This window comes from Oncorhynchus masou, chromosome 1 (genome assembly GCF_036934945.1).
Source record: "Oncorhynchus masou masou isolate Uvic2021 chromosome 1, UVic_Omas_1.1, whole genome shotgun sequence".
Classification (NCBI taxonomy): domain Eukaryota; kingdom Metazoa; phylum Chordata; class Actinopteri; order Salmoniformes; family Salmonidae; genus Oncorhynchus; species Oncorhynchus masou.
In genome coordinates, this window is record NC_088212.1 from 2,862,160 (window position 1) to 2,875,936 (window position 13,777).

The 13,777-nt window shown below is 43.6% G+C and overlaps 1 protein-coding gene across 1 annotated transcript in view; it reads left to right on the plus strand.

The window, feature by feature from the left end:
* LOC135508801 (Golgi phosphoprotein 3-like) overlaps positions 1–6,123 on the plus strand; it is a 33,310-nt gene extending 27,187 nt beyond the window's left edge. The window contains exon 4 of the mRNA XM_064929043.1: positions 923–6,123. Within this exon, the coding sequence (XP_064785115.1) occupies positions 923–1,347 (425 nt within the window). The 3' untranslated portion in view covers positions 1,348–6,123. The remainder of the gene's footprint in view (positions 1–922) is intronic.
* The last annotated feature ends 7,654 nt before the right edge of the window (positions 6,124–13,777 follow it).

Consider the following 13,777-nt stretch of genomic DNA (forward strand, 5'->3'; position numbering starts at 1 on the left):
CTGGTATAGTACTAATGAACTGGTATAGTCCTAATGAACTGGTATAGTCCTAATGAACTGGTATAGTACTAATGAACTGGTATAGTACTAATGAACTGGTATAGTCCTAATGAACTGGTATAGTACTAATGAACTGGTATAGTCCTAATGAACTGGTATAGTCCTAATGAACTGGTATAGTACTAATGGTATTGTACTAATGAACTGGTATAGTACTAATGAACTGGTATAGTCCTAATGAACTGGTATAGTACTAATGAACTGGTATAGTTCTAATGAACTGGTATAGTACTAATGAACTGGTATAGTCCTAATGAACTGGTATAGTACTAATGGTATAGTCCTAATGAACTGGTATAGTCCTAATTAACTGGTATAGTACTAATGAACTGGTATAGTACTAATGAACTGGTATAGTACTAATGAACTGGTATAGTACTAATGAACTGGTATAGTACTAATGAACTGGTATAGTCCTAATGAACTGGTATAGTCCTAATGAACTGGTATAGTACTAATGAACTGGTATAGTACTAATGAACTGGTATAGTACTAATGAACTGGTATAGTACTAATGAACTGGTATAGTCCTAATGAACTGGTATAGTCCTAATGAACTGGTATAGTACTAATGGTATAGTCCTAATGAACTGGTATAGTCCTAATGAACTGGTATATAATACTACTAATGAACTGGTATAGTACTAATGAACTGGTATAGTACTAATGAATGCCAGCTACGTTGCTGAACCCCAAATGAGATAAAAGAGGAGAATAATAAAATACCATGAAAGGATGCTTTCTTTCCCCACTGCAATTTGATTGGACTGTTATTGAGTTGTTGACGTAAGTCACATTCAATCTCGATGTTTTAGGCTTTGAACTCTGTAGCACGCTTAACCCCCCCCCCCTCCCCTTGCAGGTGAGACGTGGAACCCTCTGAAGCTGCACTACCAGCTGAGGAACGTGAGGGAGCGCCTGGCCAAGAACCTGGTGGAAAAGGGCGTGCTGACCACGGAGAAACAGAACTTCCTCCTCTTCGACATGACCACTCACCCGCTCACCAACAACAACATCAAACAACGCCTCATCAAGAGGGTTCAGGAGGCCGTGTTGGAGAAATGGGTCAACGACCCGCACCGCATGGACAAGCGGATGCTCGCCCTCATCTTCCTGGCCCACTCGTCTGATGTCCTGGAGAATGCCTTTTCCCCTCTGCTGGACGACCAGTATGACCTGGCCATGAAGAGAGTTCGGCAGCTCCTGGACCTGGAGCCAGAGGGGGAGAGCACGAAGACCAACGCCAATGAGTTGTTGTGGGCCGTGGTGGCCGCCTTCACCAAGTGACCTACCACCTTCAGACACCAGAGGGTGCTGTTGGTTTGGCGTTGGTTGATGACGGTGGGGTTGAGGGAGAGGACAGGACAGTTTGGGGAGGGATAACGAGGAGAGGGCTGGTCTGTCTGGCCCATCAAGGTAGTGACTTGACTGGCTTGAGGTCACCTCCCTCTGTCTTTCTGAAGAGACTGGCCTGCTCCAGACCTGTCCCACAGCTTTCTGAACAGAATGGTCTGCACCAAACCTGTCCCACAGCTTTCCAGAATGGTCTGCTCCAAACCTGTCCCACAGCTTTCTGAACAGAATGGTCTGTTCCAAACCTGTCCCACAGCTTTCTGAACAGAATGGTCTGTTCCAAACCTGTCCCACAGCTTTCTGAACAGAATGGTCTGTTCCAAACCTGTCCCACAGCTTTCTGAACAGAATGGTCTGCACCAAACCTGTCCCACAGCTTTCTGAACAGAATGGTCTGCACCAAACCTGTCCCACAGCTTTCTGAACAGAATGGTCTGCACCAAACCTGTCCCACAGCTTTCTGAACAGAATGGTGAATACTGGACTGAAATATGAAGATCCAATCCTCTTCCCCCCTGGACAAATCTTTCACAAATGTCTTCAAAGTATGTATGTTATTCTCTACAGGTATCTGGCTCTTATTCACTATAACCGACAGTGAGCTCCAACAGTATTGGGACATTGACCCATGTGTTGTTGTTTTGACTCTGTACTCCAGCACTTTGGATTTTAAATGATACATTGACTATGGGGTTTAAAGTGCAGACTGTCAACATTAATTTGAGGGTATTTTCATCCATATCGGGTGAACCGTGTAGAAAGTACAGAACTTCTTGTACATTGTCCCCCCAATGACTACTTTAATACACACATAAGTGAATTTGTCCCAATACTTTTGGTCCCCTAAAATGGGTGGGAGGACGAGGTACAAAAAAAAAATGCTTTAATTTCTCAACAGTTCGCGTGAAATGGGATGAAAATACCCTCAAATTAATGCTGACAGAATGCACTTTAACCTCATAGTCAATGTATCAGAGCCAAAACAACAAATATGTCACTGTCCCAATACTTTTGGAGCTCAGTGATGCAGATGTACGTGGAACACGGAAGTAGAATGTGAATTGAATACTAGATAAGTCTTGGATTTGATTTCCTCTCCAACATGACGACATGGTCTGACATTTCCTGCTTCTGTTTTACTCTCAATGTTTTGTGGATGAAAAGCTTCCCTCGTTAAGGTGTTTGGGTTCCCGACCACGGCTCCATCTGAAATCTATCCTACTACGTAGACACTGAGTGTACAAAACATTAGGAACACCTTCCTAATATTCAGTTACGCCCCCCTTTTTGCCCCTCAGAACAGCCTCAATTCATCAGGGGTATGGGACTCTATTCGTCAGGGGTATGGGACTCTATTCATCAGGGGTATGGGACTCTATTCATCAGGGGTATGGGACTCTATTCGTCAGGGGTATGGGACTCTATTCATCAGGGGTGTGGGACTCTATTCGTCAGGGGTATGGGACTCTATTCATCAGGGGTATGGGACTCTATTCATCAGGGGTATGGGACTCTATTCATCAGGGGTATGGGACTCTATTCATCAGGGGTATGGGACTCTATTCATCAGGGGTTTGGGACTCTATTCATCAGGGGTATGGGACTCTATTCATCAGGGGTGTGGGACTCTATTCATCAGGGGTATGGGACTCTATTCATCAGGGGTATGGGACTCTATTCATCAGGGGTATGGGACTCTATTCATCAGGGGTATGGGACTCTATTCATCAGGGGTATGGGACTCTATTCATCAGGGGTATTGGACTCTATTCATCAGGGGTATGGGACTCTATTCATCAGGGGTATGGGACTCTATTCATCAGGGGTATGGGACTCTATTCATCAGGGGTTTGGGACTCTATTCATCAGGGGTTTGGGACTCTATTCATCAGGGGTGTGGGACTCTATTCGTCAGGGGTATGGGACTCTATTCGTCAGGGGTATGGGACTCTATTCATCAGGGGTATGGGACTCTATTCATCAGGGGTATGGGACTCTATTCATCAGGGGTATGGGACTCTATTCATCAGGGGTATGGGACTCTATTCGTCAGGGGTATGGGACTCTATTCGTCAGGGGTGTGGGACTCTATTCATCAGGGGTATGGGACTCTATTCATCAGGGGTATGGGACTCTATTCATCAGGGGTATGGGACTCTATTCATCAGGGGTATGGGACTCTATTCATCAGGGGTATGGGACTCTATTCATCAGGGGTATGGGACTCTATTCATCAGGGGTATGGGACTCTATTCATCAGGGGTATGGGACTCTATTCATCAGGGTATGGGACTCTATTCATCAGGGGTATGGGACTCTATTCATCAGGGTATGGGACTCTATTCATCAGGGGTATGGGACTCTATTCATCAGGGGTATGGGACTCTATTCATCAGGGGTTTGGGACTCTATTCATCAGGGGTATGGGACTCTATTCATCAGGGGTATGGGACTCTATTCATCAGGGGTATGGGACTCTATTCATCAGGGGTATGGGACTCTATTCATCAGGGGTATGGGACTCTATTCATCAGGGGTTTGGGACTCTACAAGGTGTCGAGAGCGTTCCACAGGGATGCTGGCCCCATGTTAACTCCAATGCTTCCCACAGTTGTGTCAAGTTGGCTGGATGTTCTTTGGCCCCATGTTGACTCTCATTCTAGACTCTATCCGATACCTAAGAAATATAGATCTATGAAATTATAGCCTAGATCTCCAAAGGGAACTCGGGAGTACTGTCTGGTCTGGTACGGGTACGTCTAGCTGGGAATATATATAGTGCACTACTTTAGACCAGAGCCCTATTCCCTATATAGTGCACTACTTTAGACCAGAGCCCTATTCCCTATATAGTGTACTACTTTAGACCAGAGCCCTATTCCCTATATAGTGCACTACTTTAGACCAGAGTTCTATTCCCTATATAGTGCACTACTTTAGACCAGAGTTCTATTCCCTATATAGTGCACTACTTAAGACCAGGGCCCTATTCTCTATATAGTGGACTACTTTAGACCAGAGTCCTATTCCCTATATAGTGCACTACTTTAGACCAGAGTCCTATTCCCTATATAGTACACTGCTTTAGACCAGAGCCCTATTCCCTATATAGTACACTACTATAGACCAGAGCCCTATTCCCTATATAGTGCACTACTTTTGACCTGAGCCCCCATAAGGAATAGGTGGTCGTTTGAGACTCACCCATTCCCTCCCCCCTCTACGTTTCGGTCCGTCCTCTGAACGGGATTCGGTAGCAGTAAAGAAACCGCTCCAACGATCCACCACTGAAGTCCCTCCCTCTTTGTGAAAGAAAGGTTGTTTTCTTCTTCTTCTTCATTCATCTGTCTTATCATTGTTTCTTATAATAATAGTTTTGTTTTTAACTTTCTCATCAAGACAGCGAGTGATTGTGTTAGTTGTGTCTGTGCACACCAAGGTCTGTGCAGAATAAAACGAGAATGGAGGGGGGGGGCTGTCTCTGTTATAGAGCTTATGGACAGTTACATATGCAGTGCCTTCGGACAGTATTCACACCCCTTGACCTTGTTCTACGTTTTGTTTTACAGAATTTGAAATGTATTTTTTGTGTCACTGGCCCCACACACCACAATCATAATGTCAAAGTGGAATTGTGTTTTTAGAAATGTTTACAAAATTATTATAATTTTTTTTTAACGGGAGAAGCTGAAGTGTCTTGAGTCAATTTTAGTTTTCAACTCCTTTGTTATGTCAAGATAAGTTCAGGAGTAAAAAATGTGCTCAACAAGTCACATAACAAGTTGGCGTGGACTCACTCTCTGTGTGTAATAATAGTGTTTAACGTGATTCTCTGTACCCCACACAGACGACTATGTCTAAGGTCCCCGACTATGTCTAAGGTCCCCGACTATGTCTATGGTCCCCGACTATGTCAAGGGCCCCGACTATGTCTAAGGTCCCCGACTATGTCTAAGGTCCCCGACTATGCCTAAGGTCCCCGACTATGCCTAAGGTCCCCGACTATGCCTAAGGTCCCCGACTATGCCTAAGGTCCCCGACTATGCCTAAGGTCCCCGACTATGCCTAAGGGCCCCGACTATGCCTAAGGGCCCCGACTATGCCTAAGGGCCCCGACTATGCCTAAGGGCCCCGACTATGCCTAAGGTCCCCGACTATGTCTAAGGTCCCCGACTATGTCTAAGGTCCCCGACTATGTCTAAGGTCCCCGACTATGTCTAAGGTCCCCGACTATGTCTAAGGTCCCCGACTATGCCTAAGGTCCCCGACTATGCCTAAGGTCCCCGACTATGCCTAAGGTCCCAAGATGCAGTGCATTCGAAGAGCATTCAGACCCGTTGATTTGTTGTTTTTTCTCCACATTTTGTTACGTTACAGCCTTGGTCATCCATTCTACAGCTCGATTGGAGTCCACCTGTGGTAAATTAAATTGATTGGATGTGATTTGGAAAGACACACACCTGTCTATATAATGTCCCACAGTGGACAGTGCATGTCAGAGCCAAGGACAATCCATGAAGTGTAAAAGCTGTCATCAAGGTCAAAGGGTGGCTACTTTGAAGAATCTCAAATATAAAATATATTTTGATTTGTTTAACACTTTTTTTTGGTTACTACATGATTCCATGTGTTATTTAATAGTGTTGATGTCTTCACTATTATTCTACAATGTAGAAAATAGTAAAAATAAAGAAAAACCTTTTTGAATGAGTAGGTGTACTGTATGTATTCTTGGCTGAGTAGCTTGGACTGCGAATGCAACTTGCCGGCATTCAAATTATTTGCTTCTTTTAGAGAAAATGTATTTAAGCTTGGTTCTGGATTCGCTTGTACTGTCTTGTTGAACTCCAGGGTCATTGTCACAACATATGGTCTGTACTGGTCTTTAATGGTCTGTACTGGTCTTTAATGGTCTTTAATGGTCTCTACTGGTCTTTAATGGTCTTTAATGGTCTGTGCTGGTCTTTAATGGTCTGTACTGGTCTTTAATTGTCTGTACTGGTCTTTAATGGTCTGTGCTGGTCTTTAATGGTCTGTGTTGGTCTTTAATGGTCTGTTCTGGTCTGTGTTGGTCTTTAATGGTCTGTGTTGGTCTTTAATGGTCTCTACTGGTCTTTAATGGTCTGTGCTGGTCTTTAATGGTCTCTACTGGTCTTTAATAGTCTGTGCTGGTCTTTAATGTTCTGTACTGGTCTTTAATGGTTTTGTGTTGGTCTTTAATGGTCTGTACTGGTCTTTAATGGTCTGTACTGGTCTTTAATGGTCTTTAATGGTCTCTACTGGTCTTTAATGGTCTTTAATGGTCTGTGCTGGTCTTTAATGGTCTGTACTGGTCTTTAATTGTCTGTACTGGTCTTTAATGGTCTGTGCTGGTCTTTAATGGTCTGTGTTGGTCTTTAATGGTCTGTTCTGGTCTGTGTTGGTCTTTAATGGTCTGTGTTGGTCTTTAATGGTCTCTACTGGTCTTTAATGGTCTGTGCTGGTCTTTAATGGTCTCTACTGGTCTTTAATAGTCTGTGCTGGTCTTTAATGTTCTGTACTGGTCTTTAATGGTTTTGTGTTGGTCTTTAATGGTGTGTACTGGTCTTTAATGTTCTGTACTGGTCTTTAATGGTCTTTAATGGTCTGTACTGGTCTGTGTTGGTCTTTAATGGTCTGTACTGGTCTGTGTTGGTCTTTTAATGGTCTGTGTTGGTCTTTAATGGTCTCTACTGGTCTTTAATAGTCTGTGCTGGTTTTTAATGGTCTCTACTGGTCTTTAATGGTCTCTACTGGTCTTTAATGGTCTCTACTGGTCTTTAATGGTCTGTACTGGTCTGTGTTGGTCTTTAATGGTCTATACTGGTCTTTCTTTCTTTGCCATGATTTATTAATGACTTCATCCTCAAAATAGCGCACTATATAGGGAATAGGGTGCCATTTGGGATTTATCCAATGTCTTCAGGACTTTGTCTTCTTCAGGACTTTGTCTTCCTTAGGACGTGGTTGTGTGACGTTGTGTTCAATCAACGGCCTGTCAAGAAAGCCTTTGACCAATCACTTAATTTCCTGTTGCACGATTTAAAATGTTTGTTTTATTTTCTCAGAACACTCATGATTTGTACTCCTGAAGTTTAATGTTTGTTGTAACAGTCTGTTAATGCATTATCTGGTTGTTGCTGTCTGTTGATGCATTATCTTGTTGTTGCGGTCTGTAGGTGTGATGTTCGGATGTACCGATCCTGTGCAGGTGTTGTTACATGTGGTTAACTGAGCATTACTTTCCCAGAATCTATGTTCATTGATTCTCTCATTTTAATAGTGTCAGCTTGGCGATTTGAGGAGTTGAGACAAATTATTGGTAGAAAAGTTAACTTCTGTAATAGATCTCAGCACAGATACTGGTGAAGAGGTAAGGCCAGAGTAATGGATGTTGAAGAGGTACAATCTTAGATAAAAAGGTGCTATCAAAAAGAGTTCTTCAGCTGTCCCCATAGATCAGTGGTCACCAACCGATCTTTTGACCGGTCCATCTTCAAGGCATTCCTAGTCTATCTACAAACATTTATGTAGAAAAAAAACTTTAAGGCGATTCTTAAAAATAATATATATTATTAGTGTAAAAATAAATAGATACAAATATTTCTATGTATATTATTAGTGTAAAAATAAATAAATACAAATATTTATATGTATGTTATTAGTGTAAAAATAAATAAATACAAATATTTATATGTATATTACTAGTGTAAAAATATTATTAGTGTAAAAATTAAAAATATTAATATTTAAATATATATATATATTATTGATGCACTTGATTCAGAAGCCCTGCGCACCATTTATAACCATTTAATTTGTCTGAAATTTGGAGGAAAGGATCTGCCACAGAACAGCGCCTTTGGAACATCTGAGGGTTTAAGTGTCTTGCTCCTGGGGGGGAGACTGACTGTGCAAGTAATTAGAGTACTGCAACATGATTTTAGATCAGTGTCCTGCGGTGAAATGAGTTTCATGAATCCTGGGTAGTCTCCGGACCAGAAAAACAGACTAGATTAGATAAAGCAAAATGTTATTTGTCGCATGCTTCGAAAACAACAGCTGTAGACGAAACATGTACTGTGTACAGTGGACTTCCTTCACAAGTCCTTTTCCTATCAAGGCAGAGTTAAAGACAAAGACTTTTTTTTGTAAACAATTCAGCTGACTTCCTCAAGTAATAGAAGTCGCAGATGTTAATTGTCTGTTAAAATAAAAAAATAAACATTATTTTTTACAATGAATAGACTTCTGTAAATGTTTTATAAATTCTGGGACACACACACACCAATTCAATGGTTTTACTTGGTTATTATATTAACAAATTATTAACCGTTATTAATAATCATTTATACCTAATTTTATAAAGATATAGCCGCTAGGAATCTTATCTCATTATTCTGTCAACTTCTCCCTGATTGGACAAAGAGCTCATAAATCAATGGCGCTGACTCCGCCCCATGCATTCGGGGTTCTGCTCTGAAGACGGAGCATGGAAATATTATTTAGGCTCAACATCAGCAAAACGTAACTGCATCTATACACAAGAAGACTTCCGGTTTTCGGATTTTGCCTTCAAAATAAAAGTCCGTGGTAAAACCCTTATGCGTCTGATATGTTACAAAATCAATATTTTTTTGTTTTGTTGTTTGTTTCTTTGCATAGTGAATAATGTTTAAATTATTTTACAAACTTTAACTACATGGGGGGAAACTAAAGAGAATTACTACTTTATATAAGATAAACAGTTTTATAAGATGGAGCACATTGAGTAAATTAATGTAAAGAACATAATAATAGCCTACTGGTATAAAAATATATACACTATAAATACACAAAGTATGTGGACACACCTTCAAATGAGCTATTTCTGCAACACTCGTTGCTGACAGGTGTATAAAATCGAACACACAACAGTGCAATCTCCGGGCCTCCCGGGTGGTGCAGTGGTCTAAGGCACGGCATCGCAGTGCTAGCTGTGCCACCAGAGAATCTGGGTTTGAGCCCAGGCTCTGTCGCAGCTGGCCGTGACCGGGAGGTCCATGGGGCAACGCACAATTGGCCCAGTGTCGCCCGGGTTAGGGAGGGTTTGGCCGGCAGGGATATCCTCGTCTCATTACTCCTGTGGCAGGCCGGGCGCAGTGCGCTACCCAGGTCGCCAGGTGCACGGTATTTCCTCCAACACATTGGTGCAGCTGGCTTCCGGGTTGGATGCTCACAGAACCGGACCGTGAAGTGGTAGGCCACAAAAGCTCACAGAACAGAACCGTGAAGTGGTAGGCCACGCAAGCTCACAGAACCGGACCGTGAAGTGGTAGGCCACACAAGCTCACAGAACCGGACCTTGAAGTGGTAGGCCACACAAGCTCACAGAACCGGACCGTGAAGTGGTAGGCCACACAAGCTCACAGAACCGGACCTTGAAGTGGTAGGCCACACAAGCTCACAGAACCGGACCGTGAAGTGGTAGGCCACGCAAGCTCACAGAACCGGACCGTGAAGTGGTAGGCCACACAAGCTCACAGAACCGGACCTTGAAGTGGTAGGCCACACAAGCTCACAGAACCGGACCGTGAAGTGGTAGGCCACACAAGCTCACAGAACCGGACCTTGAAGTGGTAGGCCACACAAGCTCACAGAACCGGACCGTGAAGTGGTAGGCCACACAAGCTCACAGAACCGGAGCGGCGAGTGCTGAAGCACGTAGTGCGTAAAAATCATCTGTCCTCGGTTGTAACACTCACTACAGAGTTCCAAACTGCCTCTGGAAGAAACGTCAGCACAAGTTCGCCGGGATCTTCATGAAATGGGTTTCCATGGCCGAGCAGCCGCACACAAGCCTAAGATCACCATGTGTAATAACGGCTGGAGGGGTGTAAAGCTCGCCGCCATTGGATTCTGTGGCAGAGGAAACACATTCTCTGGAGTGATGAATCATGCTTCACCATCTGGTTGTCCGATGGATTAATCTGAGTTTGGCGGATGCCAGGAGAATCCTACCTGCCCCAAAGCATAGTACCAACTGTAAAGTTTGGAGAAGGAGGAATAATGGTCTGGGGCTGTTGTTCATGGTTCAGGCCCCTTAGTACCAGTGAAGGGAAATCTTAACGCTACAGCATACAATGACATTCTAGACATTTCTGTGCTTCCAGCTTTGTGACAACAGTTTGGGGAAGGCCCTTTCCTGTTTCAGCATGACAATGCCCTTGTGCAGAAAGCGAGGTCCGTACAGAAATGGTTTGTTGAGTTCAGTGTCGAAGAACTTGACTGGCCTGCACAGATCCCTGACCTTAACCCCATTGAAAACCTTTGGGATGAATTGGAACACCGACAGCGGGCCAAATCGCCCACCACGCCCTTGGGAAGCAAGTCCCCACAGAAATGTTCCAACATCTAGTGGAAAGCCTTCCCAGAAGAGTGGAGGCTGTTATAGCAGCAATGTTCCAACATCTAGTGGAAAGCCTTCCCAGAAGAGTGGAGGCTGTTATAGCAGCAATGTTCCAACATCTAGTGGAAAGCCTTCCCAGAAGAGTGGAGACTGTTATAGCAGCAATGTTCCAACATCTAGTGGAAAGCCTTCCCAGAAGAGAGGAGGCTGTTAAAGCACCATATTACTCCATATTACTGCCTGTGATTTTGGAATGAGATATTCCACGAGCAGTTGTCCACATACTTTTGGTCATATACTGTACAATTGTAATATAATCAAAATATGTTTTTATTTTTATGATTCTTGTTAATTTACTGGTGCTAAGCAATTTATTAATGTATACTTTATTCATAACAAATTATCATCAACAGTAAGATCAGAGTTCAGTATACAAGCTCCTGAAACACACCAAACAATCTGTGAACCGTAGTGTAGTGTGTGTACAGGTTACACCACTTTCGGCACATCATTGCAGATTGAACTTTTGACGATGTCTACGGAAGCGTTATTTCAAGACGTTCACCAATCAATGAGTCTGATGTACACATTCTTAGAAAACATTAATGCGATCATCTTTTATTTACATTTACAGTTACATTTAAGTCATTTGGCAGACGCTCTTATCCAGAGCGACTTACAAATTGGTGAATTCACCTTATGACATCCAGTGGAACAGCCACTTTACAATAGTGCATCTAAATCATTTAAGGGGGGGTGAGAAGGATTACTTTATCCTATCCTAGGTATTCCTTAAAGAGGTGGGGTTTCAGGTGTCTCCGGAAGGTGGTGATTGACTCCGCTGTCCTGGCGTCGTGAGGGAGTTTGTTCCACCATTGGGGGGCCAGAGCAGCGAACAGTTTTGACTGGGTTGAGCGGGAACTGTACTTCCTCAGTGGTAGGGAGGCGAGCAGGCCAGAGGTGGATGAACGCAGTGCCCTTGTTTGGGTGTAGGGCCTGATCAGAGCCTGGAGGTACTGCGGTGCCGTTCCCCTCACAGCTCCGTAGGCAAGCACCATGGTCTTGTAGCGGATGCGAGCTTCAACTGGAAGCCAGTGGAGAGAGCGGAGGAGCGGGGTGACGTGAGAGAACTTGGGAAGGTTGAACACCAGACGGGCTGCGGCGTTCTGGATGAGTTGTAGGGGTTTAATGGCACAGGCAGGGAGCCCAGCCAACAGCGAGTTGCAGTAATCCAGACGGGAGATGACAAGTGCCTGGATTAGGACCTGGGCCGCTTCCTGTGTGAGGCAGGGTCGTACTCTGCGGATGTTGTAGAGCATGAACCTACAGGAACGGGCCACCGCCTTGATGTTAGTTGAGAATGACAGGGTGTTGTCCAGGATCACGTCAAGGTTCTTAGCGCTCTGGGAGGAGGACACAATGGAGTTGTCAACCGTGATGACGAGATCCTGATAATTCATCCAAAATACAACATCTCATGTTTTCGTGAATTAATTCCTTGATGTTATCTCTGTAACGTGAACAAACACACATGGATTACCTCTATCTACCTGACAGTGGCGATTTTAAATCTTGGTGGGGCATCAAAAACAAATCCATGCCAGCAAACAACACAACACTAAACAACACATTAATTACACTAACAAATGGTGCCCACAAACTGTTAGGGCCTACATAAAGCTGTCCTAACAGCAGTCCCAACACCCCTTACACCTGGCTATCAGCAGAGGCTTGTCTGGCAGCGAAACAGTTCATTCAGCCTCATTTACTGCCTTTTAAAAAGACATAGCTGATATGGCTGACTTGCTTAAACAAATGTGGTTTCTACTGACAGTTGAGATGTAAAAACTAGATTGAATCGTACTACACTGGCTGCGACGCTCGTCGGATGTGCCTGCGAACTATTACAGACGACAAAGGAAAGCACTGCCACGAGCTGAGAGCTGCCCGGTGACACACACCTCCCAGACGAGCTAAATTACTTCTATGTTCGCTTCGAGCCAAGTAACACTGAAACATGCATGAGAGCATCAGTTGTTCCAGACAACTGACCCGTAGCACTCACATCTGTACCCACGAAGAGCTTTGAAAGGCTGGTCATGGTTCACATCAACACCATCATCCCAGAAACCCTAGACCCACTCCAATTTGCATACTGCCCTAACAGATCCACAGATGATGCTATCTCTATTGCACTCCACACTGCCCTTTCCCACCTGGACAGAAGGAACACCTACGTGAGAATGCTATTCATTGACTACAGCTCAGCGTTCAACACCGTAGTGCCCTCAAAGCTCATCACTAAGCTAAGGAACCTGGGACTAAACACCTCCCACTGCAACTGGATCCTGGACTTCCTGACGGGCCACCCCCAGGTGGTAAGAGAAGGCAACAACACATCCGCCACCATTCACTGTAAAGTCTACACTTGTTGTATTCAACTCATGTAATAAATAACATTTGATTTGATTGCATTGGAGGTATTAATTTAAAACCCACATTTAATGCAAATGTCAGGTAAATATGAACAAATATGAATAATTGTTCATGTTTAGCAATTATTTAGAATATATCATGAATACAACAGGTGTAGAACTTGCTTACTTACAAGCCCTTAACCAACAATGGAGCTAAGAAAATATTTGACTTTTATTCTGAAACTTTCCGAAGTTCCGTGACCCGGAAGTACCTTTTTAATGTTGCTGACGAGCCGCTGGTGTCAAGCGACGCCACCAGTGACGAACGCGCACAACAGTCCCGTCTTAATTTAGCAAGGATTAATTTATGATTCAATGTAATTTCATATTTAGGCTTCGCGCACATTTGTGAATACATTGTATGAAGGACTTTTATTGATGTATTATTATTTGCGTGCAGAAAATAATTTCCCTGGATTGTTTTCAGTTATTTGAGAAGTCTACTCTTCGGATAACTAACGTTTTGTCTTGCTACTCAGGC